Source organism: Penaeus chinensis, chromosome 34 (assembly GCF_019202785.1).
Source record: "Penaeus chinensis breed Huanghai No. 1 chromosome 34, ASM1920278v2, whole genome shotgun sequence".
NCBI classification, from domain to species: Eukaryota; Metazoa; Arthropoda; class Malacostraca; order Decapoda; family Penaeidae; genus Penaeus; species Penaeus chinensis.
Window position 1 is genome coordinate 21,173,654 of NC_061852.1, and position 17,500 is coordinate 21,191,153.

Sequence of the window (17,500 nt, forward strand, 5' to 3'; positions counted from 1 at the left end):
TGCATATCTAAATGTTTTGCAGTTGAGTATGCGTGAATATCTCTACTCATTATTACACACACAATGCAGTTTCATATACTTCATAAAAAAATCTTGTCTAGTTCTTGATTCACTGTATCAATTAATTCATGCTGCAAAGATTCTCAAAAGATCAGTGTATATAATTTCTCAAACAAGAAAATGCATCACTCTCAAAATAGTAGCAATTATGTTATAGCTGCTATTATATATTTTAATTTTAGATCACCTATTTGTTAAACTTTCAGTGTAGAAAACTTCTTCCCACTGATAATACAAATACTGTACAATCCGCTACCACACAGTCTAACTCGTATACAATGATGGAGCATCCATAACTTGGAATTTAAAATAAGAAAAGAAAAGTTTTCAACATCACAAGTTATATAACTTTCTATATTAAAACAAGGAAGTGAAAATAGATTACTGGTGACTAATTAACATCTTACATCAACAACCAGCACACCATCTCCTGATGCTTGTAAAAAGCAAAACCTATAAATTATCCTGAGGTTTTCTTTCTGTCTGGGTAATCTCCTACTTAAACCATATTCCTAATAATCTCTTCAGCTGAAGTACCTTCCATGAGGTGACTAATAAAGAACTGTAAATCATCATAATAAGGACCTGTGGCCTTTATATACCTGTAGAGTACTTGGCAGGAGGCTACACAGATACTGAAAAATAGGCTAATTCCATCTTCTATTTTCAAGATATATGTACACATGAGTTTTATTTTCTCTGAATAAATATCTTACATAAAGTTATTAAAAACATCTTATGAGGTCTAAAAGTAAAAATGACTTCATTATTCCTGGTAGGCACTATATCATAAGGTCTGCAACATTATCAACAATGGATCAATATATAAAGAAATATAATTTTTTAAATGTTCTTCTCAACCCCTTTCTTTTTCTCCTACTAAAACTAGATTTTAAAATTGTAAGATAACACTTGAACTGCTTGATATCAGGTGCTGACTTTAAAGAGATGAATTCTAAAAAATCTTTATGATAAAAAGCAAATCAGGAATTTTAGGATATCCTATTCTAGTAATTATAATTGAATTAAGTATCTACACAATATCCTTTCCTTTCCTTTAATTGCCTTGCAATATATATATATATATATATATATATATATATATATATATATATATATATATATATATATATATATATATATATATATATATATTTTACTGAATACCAATTAAATGTCTTAACATGCATGTAGCAAAAGATATATAATAATGTAATCTGCATCATCAAGTAAAGAACTGCAAATTTCTTTTCTCTTTTCACCAAATTCATTTTTCATATCAGGAATCCCAAATAATTCTCAAATTTTCTACCTACATCAATAGTAGCTTCATCAATAAATACACATACTAGAAAGAGATTGAAAAAGTGCTTATTCCACAACACATGCATGAGAAAAATGTGTCCATTATATGATCGGTAATCATTAATCCTTTGACTCTGAAGTCTTTGGGCTTCTTGGGGGACTATCCGGGGCTGCAGGAACTGTCTCTGGCTTGGGGAAGTCTCCCGAATTGGTCTCTTCGATGGCTTTCCGAAGCTGTGGGACGAGAGTTATGTGTCAGTGTTCTGTTTTCCACACTTAGTAGCTTTGAGGTAGTATGGTATAACCTTAATATGTATTAAATATCCCTATGGTAGTCCAGTATAGTGGAGTATGTAATTACCCTTTTTAATCCCACCCCACATTGCAAACTAGATTATATAAAAAAAACATTAACTCATTTGATTGGGTGAGAAACAAAAAAGCTTTCCAAAAATTGAACATAGCGGAGCCTCAGCTGTGACTTAAACCCACACTGAGTTGTATCCCGCACTCCATGGGTTAATACGCATTAAATATCCCACAGATTATATACCGCTTAATATTCAATATAATTCTTTAGTGTACTGTGATTCTGTATCATTTGAATAGTAGCAAATAAATGGTTTTCTGTTAGTTTTCTTATGATTAACATGACAATTACAAAATTCCAATGTTTGGATGAGAACCAACATGAAGCATCTATTAGTCAAGAACATCAAACAATGATCAAAAAGTAACAACAGCTATATCTGGTTACTGTTTTTTCACTTCTCAGAACATATTGTGGTTTATCCTTTCTTGAAACATTTCACCAATACATAAACATTACAACAATAATGTGCACAAGTGAAACATAGGCATGAATTGTGGAAATAAGTATAATACATAAATATTAATGCAAGGGTGACTTTGCTAATGACGATATTAATTTTAACATTAATTTGACAAAACAAAGCATAAGGCTATACTAATACTGCCTTCTAATAAAAAAAAGAGGGGGTGGAAGTACACAGATCTAAGAACTAATCAAATTGAAATAATAATGGAATCATATATATATACAAAAAGAGAAGCGATGAAAAAAAAGCAGAACAGCATTTATCAACTTGTATCTACTAAAAATGCATACACAAATCTGTATATTTTCTCTAATCCAATTTTCTTCTAATAGATAATTAATGTCAAAATCTCTACATAAAAATATAATATCAAACTCTAAAGAAGTAATTCAAACGACATGCCACTAAAGGTCAAATCTTTGATTCGGTGTTAATAAAAAAAACAGCATAAATTACTAGTATAAACTAGCATTTCAACCCAAGTGATGAATTTTTTTTAATGATGATGGTGATAAAATACAGAAAAAAAAATCTAATCTATTTTTTTCATTGATAAAAGAGAAAAAATCTAATCTATTTTTTCATTGATAAAGGAGAAAAAATCTAATCTATTTTTTTCATTCATAAAAGACATCTCCAAAAGACCTTCATACATCTAAAAGAGAATATATTTCACCAAAAAAAAATTCTACATATTCCAAAGGTATCATCATCATCATCATCAGCATGAACGGTGTCCAAACAGGCAACAACAATGAACAAAACTAGCCATACAAATGATATCATGCAGTGACAAAAATTCTCATTTCACTACAGATATGCTTAGTTATTTACAGAAAAAAGAAAGAAAGAAAAAGAAAACATGAGGACCAAAACACATACCACATATGCAAAGTCTAGTTTCAGAGTCATAACTCAAGGATCATTGAAAATTAAGAGTATTTAGTAAGTGTTCTCTTAATCTTTTTTTTATGAGGGGGGGGGGGGGGACTACGAGGCATGCATGCATTTTCATGAAATGGAATCAACAAAGAGAGATAATAAAGAAACTTAATGTGATTAATACAGAAAATGTTCAAGATAAAAGATTAAATATTTCTGAAGAGAAATGCAGTCACAAATGAGATAAACATGTATATAAAATCCATCAAATTCAACATATACAAGTTCATACTTCTAAAATCATGATATTCTAAGGGGCAGTGTCATTCAGTAACAACAGCAATAATAACTCAAACAACAACAAACAACATCCAACAACAACAACAAAATCTAGAAATCATATGACATAAAAGTCACCACGAAACAAATATGCAAATACACAAAAACAAAATAACAAAAACACAAAATTCTGCAAAAAGCAAAACCTTTCTCCTTATGGTGGTCCTTAAAAACTTTTCCCTAAATGTTCCCCCGACCCCCCTATCTCTTCTGGGCTTCTGGAAGTCGCCAGAGTTGGTGGACTCGACTGCTGCTCTCAGCTGCATTGTGGGAGGACAAGGAGATGCCACAGAGCACAATGGGTAAGAAGCAAGTGGTCAGTAAATATAAGAATATCGTTGGCTGAGTCTCTTGAAAGTCTTCAGATATCTATATTTACCATGATGTGCTATGTCTGCTCTGACTAAGTCTGGAGGTTAGTGCAGACATCACAGTTAAAAGAAGTTGTGGCAAATCACAGTAATGCAACAAAATATAACACTTCTACTAGAAGAGTCATTAAGCCTTCATATATCTCATTTATAAAAAAGGAAAACATAAGGCATAAAGAAGAAAAAAATCTAATGTCACTGTATTTCCTATTATGTTATTACAGGCCATGCCTTGGTCTAAAACTAAAATACTTAAGCCTTTAGTGATAAAAGCTTTAGTAAAAGCAACTGTGCCATTCAAAAATTTGCCGTAAGTACTGCATGACATAGGAAATAATTATACACAATACCTAGAGTTCTTCAATCCTTCATCCTTTGAAATGAAGATCAACATAACTAATAAATATGAAGCTGTTACACAGACTGATACTTATACTAATATATTCAGTACATAGGAAAAAAGACATAGTCACTATGAATACCACATAAACATTATCATAGACAGCACCTTGTCATCATAAACAGATAACCAATAATCAATACAATCTCAAACAAAAATAAAATAATGAACGTACTCATCACTTCCCACATTTTTTTGAACTCTGAAAAACTATTACCTACAAATTAAAATAGCATAGATAAATCTTACCTCTTTCAGTGCAACCACACCTATGAGCCTCCCAATCGCAGTTACGTACGCATGGTTGAGACCCAACATAGAAAAGAGCGAGTGGACCTGCCGATGAAGAGCACCAAAAAAGGTCAATTATGAGAGCATGACATTGAGTATTTTCAATAGGGTATGACTGAGAGGAAAAAAGACATTTCAGAGTGAAAGGAAGAAATTTTAAGGCAACTGGAGATAATAACTGAGAAGCAAAAGAAACAAATTCAAATGGATATAATCATAAAGGAAGAAGAGATATGTTGTGGAAATATGATTTTTTTTTTTCCTGATCACAATCCCTTCTATATGGTATAGTGTAGTAAAAGAGAGAAAGTATAAAAGTAATATAAAAATATAAAAAGACATAACTATCAAAGTAATCCATTCAAATGTTTCTGAAAAATAATCCTAACTTTGACACATATCACATTTAATGAATAAACATAATATTGCATTACAGACTAACTAGAGAACAATTCCCCCAATCTACAATAGCCATGATCGCTATAACAACCAGAACAAAAAATCTCATCATGTACCTTCAGCAACGATGTTCTCTCAACCAGCTGGAAGGGCGCAGGGTCGATGTGACACTTGCTGAAGTCGACCTCCTTATTCAACTCCTCCTCCTCCCACCGCCGCTGCTCCTCCTGGGTCATCTCAATCATCCTATTCATTGGCTGAGGGAGCAAGAGGAGCTATGATGTGAAATTGGCTTTGTGAGATTGGTTTCTCTGACAGAAGGATGGGGGTTATGGTAGCTTATTCAAATTTGTATAAGTATTTTTTTTTTATCAATATCATCAGTCATTACTGTTAATTATTACAGTCATTCCTTTCATAATCATAACTAACAATTCAGTAAGTGAAGCCATGATTGCGACTATCAGCATCATATGAATTATAATCCTGATAGCCATGGTTGTGAATATAAAAATAAAAGTAATAGTAATGACAGAATAACTGCATACCTTCTTTTTACATTCTCATTATTCTTTTAGTCATTTATCATCATTTCTAATTTTAGAGAACAAACAAATTAATCTGATCACATACCAGTGACACACGCTTTGAAGTATTATTTGAGTTTGCAACATTGGTGCTGCCGCTTGCATTCTTGTCATCCATCTTTAAAAGGCTTGTCTTTCTTAGCACGGCTTCAAAAGCTTGCCGTAATCTGTTGGAGGCAAACACATTTTACAAAAAGGTTCATAAAATGACTTCTACTGCATAAGCTTAACTGAATTACATTTACTGAATTTACAACAAATATCTATGAAGGAACAAAAGCTTTTCAAAATTTATAACAAATGTCTATGGAGGAACAAAAAGCTTGACAAATGTGGATAATATGAAGCAGAGAAATGTGAGGTTGAGAGTGGAAGCAAGAAAAGGAAAAAGGGGAAGGTTATAGAAAAGAGAAAATTGCAAAAGGAAACCAGAAAAAGAGGTTAGAAGAAAATGGTAAATAATAGAAACTTTCCATTAATTCCAAATCATAAGCTGTACAGAGGAGTCCCTTCATGCAAGAAAAAAATACAAGAAAAGAATAAGAGATTTCAATTCTCTTTATTTAGATTGTTATTTTCTTTTAATCACTGTTGCACCCAGAGCAAACTGCCAGCCAAAAAAGTGCCCCTGAACAACTGCAATCATTAACTGTTCTTCTAATTTTGACAAAATTAATTGTCATATACAAAGATCCTACATAGCGAGAAAACTTGATTCTTTGCCCTTTAAAGAACCTAAATACTTTACATTTATATATATATAGAGAGAGAGACATTCATTCAGGCATGTATATCTATATATCTATCTACATGTATGTATGTATATATATATATATATATATATATATATATATATATATATATATATATATATATATATATATATATATGTTTATGTATATATGTACAAGCACACGCACACGCACACACACACACACAGTTCTACACTTCTAATCTATAATACATCATATATAAAAAATAAAAGCCAACAACACCAATACTAATATGCAAAGGACAGAGAGGGAAACACAAGTTAAATTACCTTGGACTAATCCATGAAAATGCAGCAGAAAAATGACAGAAAAATACTAAATGACCTTAAATAAAATGTAGCTGTTTATTTTTGTGTGTGTATAAATGGCAGATATCTGATGGTAAAAACTTATTGTTCCTCAGTGTATGAATACTTGAAAAAAGGAGCTTGGTGCAGAGAGAGGGAGACAGAAACAAAGAGAAGAGTAAAGATTTTGAAAAAGAGGGAGAAATTAAGATAAAAAATTAAGACAAGGGAAAGAGAGAGAGGAGGAGCAAGAGGAGGAGGATAGTGATCAAAAGGCTGTTTGTTCATTTACAGATTGGTTTTGACTAACTATGACATGACAACTTACGCCATACCAATTATAAGTAATGACTCTCTGGATTCCTTAGCATCTCAAGTGAAGTGCAAAGCAACAACAACAATAATAACAATATATTAATCAGTTTCACCTTGTTATTGCAATGCACAACACCCACTGCATCTAATAGGACCCAAGCCCCACTCCCTCAAGGCAATACTAAGGCTCAAGGGAAAAGGAGAAAAAGGTGACATCACAAGCATGAGTGAAACTGGACTGGCTGAGTCCAGAATGTTTCTTTTTTTTATACCATTCTATCAGTTAATTAAAAAAGAAAGAAAGAAAGAAAGAAAGAAAAAAAATCAATAACATTCAATTATAAACACATGAGAAACTTACCTGGAGTCCCCAGCATGTACAGTGGCATAAGGTGTGTGTTGTGGAGAAACAAAGGGTGAGGATGAAGCTGGATGAAGGATAAAACTGTTTGTCTTCTTTAGGATTGATTTCCTAGGCAAACTGTTCCTTTGGGTTATCTGTGGCTTATCCAGTGCTGTTTCAGATTTTGCTGGGATCTAAAGAAAAGAAAAGAAATAAAAAGAAAGAAAGAAAAAAGAGGAAAAAAATAAAAAATAAAAAATAAAAAATAACAAAATGAACTAAATGAGGGTCTGCTTCTTTATACATAGTAATTAATAATTATGAATATGATTCATTACATTTATATCCATAATGATAACAAATAGTCATCCCTTCAAAACAAAGGACCTCACCTCTACAGGGTCAATTTGTAGTGTAACTGTTGACTCATTCTTGGAAAGTGACTCGACTTTTGTGACCTCGAACCTTGAGGGTCGTCTCTGCTTCAGCACTGCATCATCTGGGGTGTCATTGGGGGTTGAGGTTGTGGGGCCAGAGGTCACTGGGGTTGTGGTTGCTGTGGGGGGTGTTCCTGGGGGTGAATCTGACTGGGGAGTTCCTGGGCCTGAGGCAGCTTCTCCTGGAAAAGAGAATATATGTTTTTGGTGGTCTGTAACAAGCACCTGGTTAAAATGAGAGAGAAATCTTGAATACTAAATAGCACAGACATTTTCATGAGTTACTGGTTTTATGAATTAAGTTGCATATGCAATATCTTTTTCTGATATACATGCATTACTTGCTTTCTACAAATTCTACAAATAAATCAATAAAATCTATAAATTCACAAGGCGATAAGCAAAAGTAATCTTACCAAGTTGACCAAAAGTACATACTTGTCACAGAAATAAAAATAAAATATCCGGATAATAATTCTGTGACTTCTTGTTAGAATTTTTAGTTTATATGACACATTAATGGTTTCATAGGGAAATTAAAGATGGAAGTATATATTAATGATAAAACCAATGTGTTAATACTGTTAATAATGAATATTCTTATAAATACAGATTTTCACTTTTTGAAAAAGAGGAAAATAAAATCTGTGTATAAATAAATCTGTTAATTCAAAATGTTCTAGACAATCCACAGCAAATCATAACTTGTGTAATAATACACACTACCTCATTCCATCACAATATTACCTCTGCTTTCACCTTAGAAGACTTTCCCTCTCCTCTAGGATCAATATCAAGATCTATTTTCATACAGTAAGTACATAAGTTTTTCCTATAGGTCAGTCATATTACTACAATACTGCAATGTAAAAGTTATTAAGGATAGAAATTACAATTTTTTTTTCCAAGCACGTTAAAGTAAGGCCAAAGGTTAAATCCTGATAACCTTTTATTTCTATTTATCTATTCACTTTGCAGATAATGACGTCATTTCTCAACATTCTCAAAATCATGTACGAACACGAAAATCACATCCACTCACTCTACTTTGGCTTTACTCTTTCCATCACTACACGACAGGCTTCACTGTTAGTCCAAGGATCACTGTCAACCAACACTAATATAACCTGCACAGTACCTTTGAAGTTTAGACCAATCCCCGCCACTGCAGCAAGTGCTATGTAGTGGGATACATAACATTTAATAGTCTCGTCTACTTCAAAAAACTTTTGTAGCTACTGTATATGCATATATGTCCACCTTTTCTATCAACAAATATAACTAATGCTAGTTGAGACTCATCACAAACTTGTCTCTGATCAATCAACAAAAAAGAAATCTTTTCTTATAGTGAGATTAAAATTCAAATATTTTTTTTTCATTTGGGTATGGTTATTTTTCATGTCCTCAAATCACATATTGCATGGATGCCTATACCTCATCCATATATGGCCTTACAGTATAAAAGTTAATGCATTAATCTTGCATAGGCTCTGCAAAAACATGCATTATTTAATCACCAGTTTTCCTTAATTTTTTTCCACAGTTGCCAATACCTTCAAACAATTGAAACTGTTGTTCAGTATAACATACTTCAAAGTCTTTGTTCCTGAAGAGTTACCACATCAGTGTTTTTAATATTCAATGGTATAAAAGTATCAGTAAAGTTACAGTCAGAAGGTCTGTTTCTCCATCTAGATACAAATATTAATATGAAGTTACAATTTCTTAACATTTTTTATTAAATAACAACTTTTGGATACATAAAAAAAGAACACAACCAAATGATTTTGTACAGACAATGTGAAATGTAACTCAAGAAGAAAATCAATAAACAATTACTTCAAGTCACTGGATTTTTCCAGTCTCTTAAAATCCAATTCACATGAAATCTAAAGTACTTAAAAAGATGTATGAATAAATCTTTAAAAATATATGTAACATAACAATTTAGCATATTACATACCTCCTCCCACACCTGCCACCATTGCCAATCCAGCCGATGGAACGTTTGCCTTCTTATTGGTCTCTTCAATTTCGAGGAGTTTTTGCTTTACTTTACGTCTCTCTTCTTCTTTTTGATTTTCCTCCGCCTCCTTCTGGAGCTGTTCTGCTTCTAGAGCTCTTCAGAGGCAGAATAAAAAAGATGATTTAAAAGATACCCTTTGCAGAGGCCTTTCATATTTTGTGAGTAATAATTTGGGTTCCTTTCAATAAAACCAACTGCTTAAGATGCTACAACAAAACGCACGTTCACTGTCATATTCTACCAAATGACTTATGTTCATGCACTAAAATCTGTGGGAGGCACAAACATAATACTCACTTCAAGTTAAAGTCCTCCCTTACCCATATCACATTCAAGCTCCTTTTCTATAAACTATCTAAGAGCGAGCAATAAAGATCTATATTTATATGGTTCATTTGGTGTATTCACTTTACTAAAAGTAACAACAAACCAATGTGTTCTAAATAACATCCGCATAACTACATCAGAAAGAAAATTTCATGCAGCTACATCAGACATTCAATATATCTATCTGGCAGACCTAAGAGTATGAAAGAAATATATTCAGACTGACATGCCTGAAATGTCACCATCTAAATGACACATCCCTCATAATAAAGTGCAGAGAAAACTGGTCTACAAATCAACTACAGATATCAATGACTAAGAGTTCTTCATTCATCTACTGAGCTGTACTATCCTACATTTGCTGAACACCACCTACCCACATAATGTATTCCTCCTCCTCATACTTGGCAGTCTACTGATGGAGAATAAAAACAATTGTAAGTATGACATTCATAAGCGATTACAATCAAATCTGCACTTCTTGTGTAAGTACAAACAGATCTTTTTAATGGCCATGCATTAATCACACACTCAAAATGATCCATTGTTAGAGAAGATGAACTTCCATTTCAATTTTTTTTTTTTTTGAATAGTAAAATAAGCTCTATAACTATCTTCTCCCTGTCACTCACTATCTTTTGCATTCACACTAAACTTTCAGACTGGCTGAAAAGAAAAAAAAAAAAAAAAAAAATTTACACTTGACCACTCTTTTCCTTAAAAGCGGTCCGTGGAACTCATCAGGTTCAATTTGTTGAACTTTTGCAAATTCAAAACATAAATGTGAACATGACTGCTGGCCATGAATCTAAAGATACAAAAGCTATTGTAGACTGCTTATCCCTTTATATTTCCCTGTCCAGTTGATGTAGAACTGTCTCAAATACATAACATAATACATTATACAAAGAATGATTGATGGAAAATTCCATATTCTATGACACTGCGATTAAAACGTAGTTCCTAACACATGACACAACTCACCTTTGAGCTGCAAATTTCCACTTGTTGATGACTCTCAGCCTTCGATCCTTTCCTAAATGCTCTTCTAATAGAGAGATCAATTCTGATCTCTGTATGGATCCCAAGAGAATCATTGAATCTATAAACAAGAGAAGGAGTCATGTGAGGACAGAGGGGATTTATAAATTCTTAAAACTGTTCCTCTTTGCAATATCATCATTTTCTCAACTAAAATAAATTACAACCATTAAAAAAATAAATAAATTAATAAATACCTGGAGAATCAACAAGGGGTAATGATCTGATTTTCTTGTGTTCTTTGAGTGTGTTTTTCAGCTGTTTGTACGTAATTCCATACCAAATGTACTTCACATCTCGCACCATGAAATCTTCCACATAGATATTGTAGGCCCCAGAGGTGGCAGTGAGAATGTCAGGGAGATACGGGAGTTTCTTAATTTGAATGATGGAGTCATACACTGATGGCTGCAAGAGTTGTGCTATTCCATTTGCAATCAAGACAGCAATCTGTAGTATAGAAAGAAATGATAGATCTGAGTTAAATACAATTAATATGAATATGGATGCTGTCAATCAAAAATTGGAAAAGAGCAAATGGCGGTGTGATGCCACAGAAGGAAATACCAAAATTTGATTTCAAAAAGTATATACAACATTTGTGACATGAATGAAATAAAATGAATAGGAAAACCTATAAATGGTGGAGGTCATAAAAGAAAAAAAGGTTACAGACAGCCACAACACTCACCATTACAGGAAGAATATGTGTAATCTGGCCAGTGAGTTCAAAGACAATAACAGAAGTGGAGATGGTGTGGGTGACAGCCCCCGCTAACGCAGCTGCACCTACGATCGAGTAGCCGCCTATGGGAGAATGTGGATGTTCAATATACTAAAAAGTAAGGAAGATATTATGCTTTATGCCCCTTTTATTATTTGGACTTCATTTCTCTATCCACCATTTCTCTATACACTTACCAGGTATAATAATGTGATTGTGTCCTCCATATCGCAAGCCTTTGGGGAAACTGACGGCCATGGCCTCTCCTACAATCCTTCCAAGAGCTGCCCCAATCTTGAATACTGGGATGAAGATACCAGAAGGAACAGGTAGTGTACTGGCCACCACACTGCCACAGAACTGTTTGGAGGAAGGTATAAATACTGTTTTAGTGCATTTATTAGTTTCTGCAGTAAAAAGGCAATAATCATTCCAGATATATCATTTCATTAACATACTTTTATGAAACTGACCCCAATTTTTCAATCCAAAAGTTACAATGCCAAATACCCAACCAAACAAAAATATGTGACCTTTCATTATAACAAGACCAAAACCCTCCTTCAGGAAAGTATTTTTACCGTAAACAGCATGTATATAAGAAGGTTGATGAATATGCCAGTCCAAGGAGTGCGCCAGTTCTCCACAATTTCAAATTCGTGGACAGTGTGCTCTGACTTAGTCCATGTAACATTGCTGAATAGCTCCACCACCTGTGACAGAACAGTGCATTAAAAGGAGAGTTTAATCACTATTATTGCCAGGGGGTAAGGAGAATAACATTTTGCTATGAGGGAGAATAAATATTCATCAATTGAGGGGGAAAAAAAAAAGTGTCAAAGAGTTGAAGAAGAAAGGAATAAAGACTTATTTGAGGATTTAAAATTCTGTGATATAGACAGACTTAATTTTGTTACAGCTACAAGATTGACATTACTAATCAGTAATATGAAAAAGTAATGATGAATGTACCAAATGAAGTTGCTAACAATATTGCAATAACTAATTCTGCAATGACGGATCCAGGATTTTTCCAAGAGTGGGGGATAATGGAATAAGAAGACATGGAGCTCTAAGGGTCATAAGGAATGAAGTTTAAGGCAGATTTGGAGTCTCCTTAGCATTATTTTTTTTTTTTTTATTATTTTTTTTTTTTACAAGAAGTTCAGAGGTATTTTCCAATAAGAAATCCATTACACACAATTCTCTTTGTGTAAGTTTATGGGAAATTATATGCACCTATCATGTGAGCCATCACAACCCTATTACACTGTTACCTATACCATTCACATATAACTGTATGCAGTGTATTACTGAGGGTGCAATTTATCAGTACGGGGGAGGTAACACCTAGATCCGCCATTGAAATTCGGTTGCCTTTTATATTAATTTTAAAAATCAAGTGAAATATGATCATAATGATTTTTTTTTTTTGTAATATTGGTGAAATATAACCACAGTCACAACATGCCTGCTACTGAAATAGTTTTAGAATAATAGGGTTGTAGAAAAAATAAAACAAGAATAAGTACTTGGTTCAAACACTAATTGTACAACTGTCACTCAAAGCAACCTTAAGTGCATGCAGATACATCCCGAAATGTTTATTATCTAACTGACAAAGTAATACAACTTAAAAAGACGATAAATTTGTTTTCCCTCAAACTAACATTTGTTTCTAATACCAATATATGACTGCTATGACTGTGACGTCAAACAGACAGCATGTCATCCCTCTGCAAGGACTGGTAAGGACTTCATACTCTCGTTCATGCTGTCAGCATTATATCCATGCTCTCTGTTCTAGAGTTCAAACATTATTTGGATTATGTTCTTTATAAATGCAAAGACAGCAAATTTGCAATAATTTAATCCATCTATTTGATCATTCCCAAAATAATGAAGCATTACTTATGTAGTATCTTATTTGTATAAAAATAATCTTGCAATATTTAAACTCTGATAAAGAACATAGAAGTTACACATCAGCTCTGTCTAAAAGCCACAGTGCATGTTGTGAAAGCCATGCAACACGCATATTCGAGTAAATTATTAGTTAGTAGCAACAAGAGACTCATGTCTCGCATATTCCGTTTCTAAAATATAAGAAACTATAAAAGTGCTTAAAAATACCGACCGGATTTTAAAAATCTGACCATCGCCTCTTTGGCTTCGTCTAAATCTCAGACTAATTATCTTTTCTCTTAACATGCAGACGCTCTTCGGGCCAAATTGGAACATCTCTTTCACCAGACGGAACAAACCTGCGCCTCCAAACCACCACACACTACAAGGAGACTCCTAACCTAAAGGTCCCGGGGAGCTCCTGGCCCGCCTTACTTGGTGATGTGTGGTGAGGTGCGCGGCAATGAACTGGCCTAGCCCGTCCGGAAAGGTGAGTGACATGAGGACCACAGTTAACAGCAGGGGGTACAGCAGCCGGCTGAGGGGGAAGAAGAGCATGCCAGGCAAGAAAGCCCATTTTAGGGGGTGTAAGCAGGCGGTGGAGAATGCTTGAACGAGAGAGCAATTACTCCTTTTCTTTCGTCTTTTTTAAAGGGGGGCTGGGCGGAGAGTTTATAACGCGAATAAGTCCAACAGTCGAGGCACAAAATGGCGGCGGGTTTTCGGAAGAACCTTTAAGAAAAAAAAAAGCGGGACGAAGGTTGTTTATGCGTGTATGGGAGGGGAGAAAACGCGCTCAATAAGAAAAAAAAGCAAATGATAAAAAAACGGTGGGACAGAAAAGAAAACTCCACGAAAGAAAATACTAAAAAAATAAAATCCAATTAAATCCGGCGACCATTAGCCTACCTGGTGATGGGTCGACAGATGGGAGGCTATGAACTGACCCAACAGACCCGGATACTGGATAGTGAGGAACAACAGAGTCATCGAGACAGGATACGCGAATCGGCTGACAGACAGAGAGAACAGACGGCTAGTGTGGTGCCTTCGGTGAAACAGGGTTGCAGGCGGGTTTAATGGAACTGTGGGAGCCAACGAGGGTGAAAAACACGTGAGTCACTGCTGCAGGAAGACAAGGGAGGTGGTGGGGGAGGGGCACACGTGGCGGGGGTTGTACAACGTTTTATGAAGCACTCTGAATACCGGTTCCAATACAGACGTGGGGGGGCTGTTATGCAATACCACAGAGTTTTCCGATCATTTTCATATTTATAGTCCGGACGTTGAGGAAATTTCGTTTAACTTACCTTTTCTCGTGTATTCTTGAAAGTCTAAGATCCGACTTAACTTGTCTAAGAGGAACTACGGTTTAAATACCTTATAAAGTTTTCTAATGAAAAGTTGCACTGTCCAAACTCAAGAGCAAGCATAGTTATAGATCCTAAATATAACATTTTCTATTACAATGGCGATTTTATGTGTGCCTTTTTATCATTTCGTAGTTTGGAACAATAGCGTAAACCTGAAAACTGTGACTACCTGTATCATATTCGCAGCAAAACAATGAGAGAGAGAGAGAGAGAGAGAGAGAGAGAGAGAGAGAGAGAGAGAGAGAGAGAGAGAGAGAGAGAGAGAGAGAGAGAGAGAGAGAGAGAGAGAGAGAGAGAATAGGAAAATAAAAAGAAAACAAACCAAAAATGGAGAACGCCATTATAAGCTTTCTACAAACCAGAACCCAAAAATCCAGACGTATTTTGATACCGTTGTCTCTTCTCACAAAAATAATGTTTTGTATATGCCACAGTACTAACAAAGCTGAGTATATTTGAGCCTTTTTGTTTTTTACCTGTTCCCAAACGAAAGACCATCCATTCTCGCTCGGAAAAAAGATGCCTCGACGAGACAAGAGAAGACCTCCATATTACCTTCCGTCGCCTCACGATCGAAAAAGGGAGAGAGGCAAGGAGCCTTACCTGCTGGTGGTTACTTAATTCGGTGCCGGCGAACTGTCCCAGGCCCAGAGGGAAGGAGAAGGATCCATAGATTATGATGACGAACAGGGGGTACAACAGACGGCTGGAGAGGGAGACAACACGGGGTGACTCTTTGGGGGGTTACGAAGAGGGGCGAGAGGAAGTGAGAGAGCTATGAGAGCAAAGGTGAGAAGAGGAATGGTGAGAGGAGAAGAGGCGAGAGAGGTGGTGAGAAGAGGTGGTTAGATGAGTAAAGGCGATAGAAGAAGAATATAGCGCAGAAGAGGAGAGAAATGAGAGAAGTGGAAAGAGAAATGGTGGGATAAGAAGAGGTGAGAGAATTGGTGAGAGGGATAGAGGTGAGAGAAGAAAAGGCGAGAGGAGAAGAGGATAGAGGAGAAGGGGCGAGAGAGGTGGTGAGAGGAGAAGTGAGAGAGAAAACGTGAGAGAAGTGGAGAAGAAAATACAAAAGCAGAGAACAAGTGATAAAGGAAACCATGAAAGAGAAAATAAAAGAAGTAAGAGAAAAGTGGATAAACAAACGATGGACAAGAAGAAAAGAGAAGATAGGGAAGACAAAAGGAAAAACAAATAAAAAAGGAAGAGAAAGAAAAAGAAAAGGAAAGAAAAACAGACGCTGAAGAACGATAACAGAAATATGTGACGAGTAAACGAGAGAAGAGAGATAAGAATAAATCAACGAAGAAACGAAACGAGAGATAAGAAAGAAAGAGAAAGAGAAACAGAGGGAATTAGTCATGCGAGCGAGGGAGGGAAAACGAATATTTAACTTCGTGCAAATCCGAGAAGAACAAGTTACAGCCTAGAGGGGGAGGGGTGGTCTGGGGGAGGGGGGGAGTCGTGCGTCCCAAACAAGTGCGAGCTGAGATCTTTAACACTTATATACACACATAATTCATTTTTTTCATCGACTAATACAAAAAAAAAAAAAAAAAAAAAAAATACAAATTACTGACTCGAAATTTCTTATTAAAATGCCGACTGTAGCAGCAAAGTGTCACGAACTCAACCAATCGCATCTGAATTAATTAAACGCACCAGGGGGGGGGGGGGGGTCTATGCATCACAGATGGCACCATACTCACTATTATTTACATTACTTGGAAGGGACGTAAAAGGAATCAATTAAGAACCCGTATAATATATCTTTTGAAGGGTTCACAAACTAATTTAAGACTAAAAGGGGGAGAAAATATAAATCGTAAATACCCGTAACATGAAAACAAAAGAAAAACGGAGATAAATATTATAGAGACCGCGGTCTTCATCAATCAAGATTATTTTACATTGTATTAAAAATATACATGAAGATAAACAAGATTCTATATCTATACAAAATGCATACTTCTATCTTAGGCAAAAGGGAGCATAATCTCCTAAATATTTTATTTTGTTTTCTAACTAAGTTTAGATTTTAGATCTTAAATTCTATATATTAGATTCCAGATTTTAAATTTTGGATATCAAATTACATATATTTAATTCTACATATTAAACTGTATATCAAATTCTAGATATTAGATTCTATATTTTAGATTGGACATTCCTAGCTTTCAAGTGGGCTTTTAATATGCTCAGAACAAAGTATAAAGTTTTATTATGAAAGGAGTAACAGAAGGTAGAAGATAGTGTAAGACAATATCAAACATGATTTATTTGATAAAATTAGTATCATAATTTTTTTTTACAATATTAAAAAATGATTGATTTATGACACTGAATTACTCAGTGTAAGGAGTAATATTATATAATTCATAATGCATTCCGAATAATATCTAATAACTGAATATTCTGATTGGAAACGTTTTATATTGCAAATTATCTTTGTATGTACGTGTGTGTGTGTGTG

General features: G+C 34.6%; 1 protein-coding gene across 10 annotated transcripts in view; it reads right to left on the minus strand.

Annotated features, from left to right (window-relative positions):
- Window positions 1-1,172: 1,172 nt before the first annotated feature.
- Window positions 1,173-17,500, minus strand: part of LOC125043530 (chloride channel protein 2-like) — a 169,276-nt gene continuing 152,948 nt past the window's right edge. For 2 of the 10 annotated variants that reach the window (XM_047639685.1, XM_047639679.1), the window contains 14 exons: window positions 15,631-15,733; window positions 12,331-12,462; window positions 11,947-12,109; window positions 11,717-11,832; window positions 11,223-11,475; window positions 10,969-11,086; window positions 9,595-9,752; window positions 8,767-8,805; window positions 7,584-7,810; window positions 7,210-7,385; window positions 5,520-5,640; window positions 5,003-5,143; window positions 4,446-4,532; window positions 3,206-3,685 (listed from right to left, as the gene is read on the minus strand). In XM_047639685.1, the coding sequence (XP_047495641.1) occupies window positions 3,500-3,685; window positions 4,446-4,532; window positions 5,003-5,143; window positions 5,520-5,640; window positions 7,210-7,385; window positions 7,584-7,810; window positions 8,767-8,805; window positions 9,595-9,752; window positions 10,969-11,086; window positions 11,223-11,475; window positions 11,717-11,832; window positions 11,947-12,109; window positions 12,331-12,462; window positions 15,631-15,733 (2,020 nt within the window). In that variant the 3' untranslated portion in view covers window positions 3,206-3,499. Of the gene's footprint in view, window positions 1,600-3,201; window positions 3,686-4,445; window positions 4,533-5,002; window positions 5,144-5,519; window positions 5,641-7,209; window positions 7,386-7,583; window positions 7,811-8,766; window positions 8,806-9,594; window positions 9,753-10,968; window positions 11,087-11,222; window positions 11,476-11,716; window positions 11,833-11,946; window positions 12,110-12,330; window positions 12,463-14,563; window positions 14,667-15,630; window positions 15,734-17,500 lie in introns of those variants that run through there. The other 8 variants (XM_047639688.1, XM_047639687.1, XM_047639682.1 and 5 more) reach the window with 8 other exon arrangements.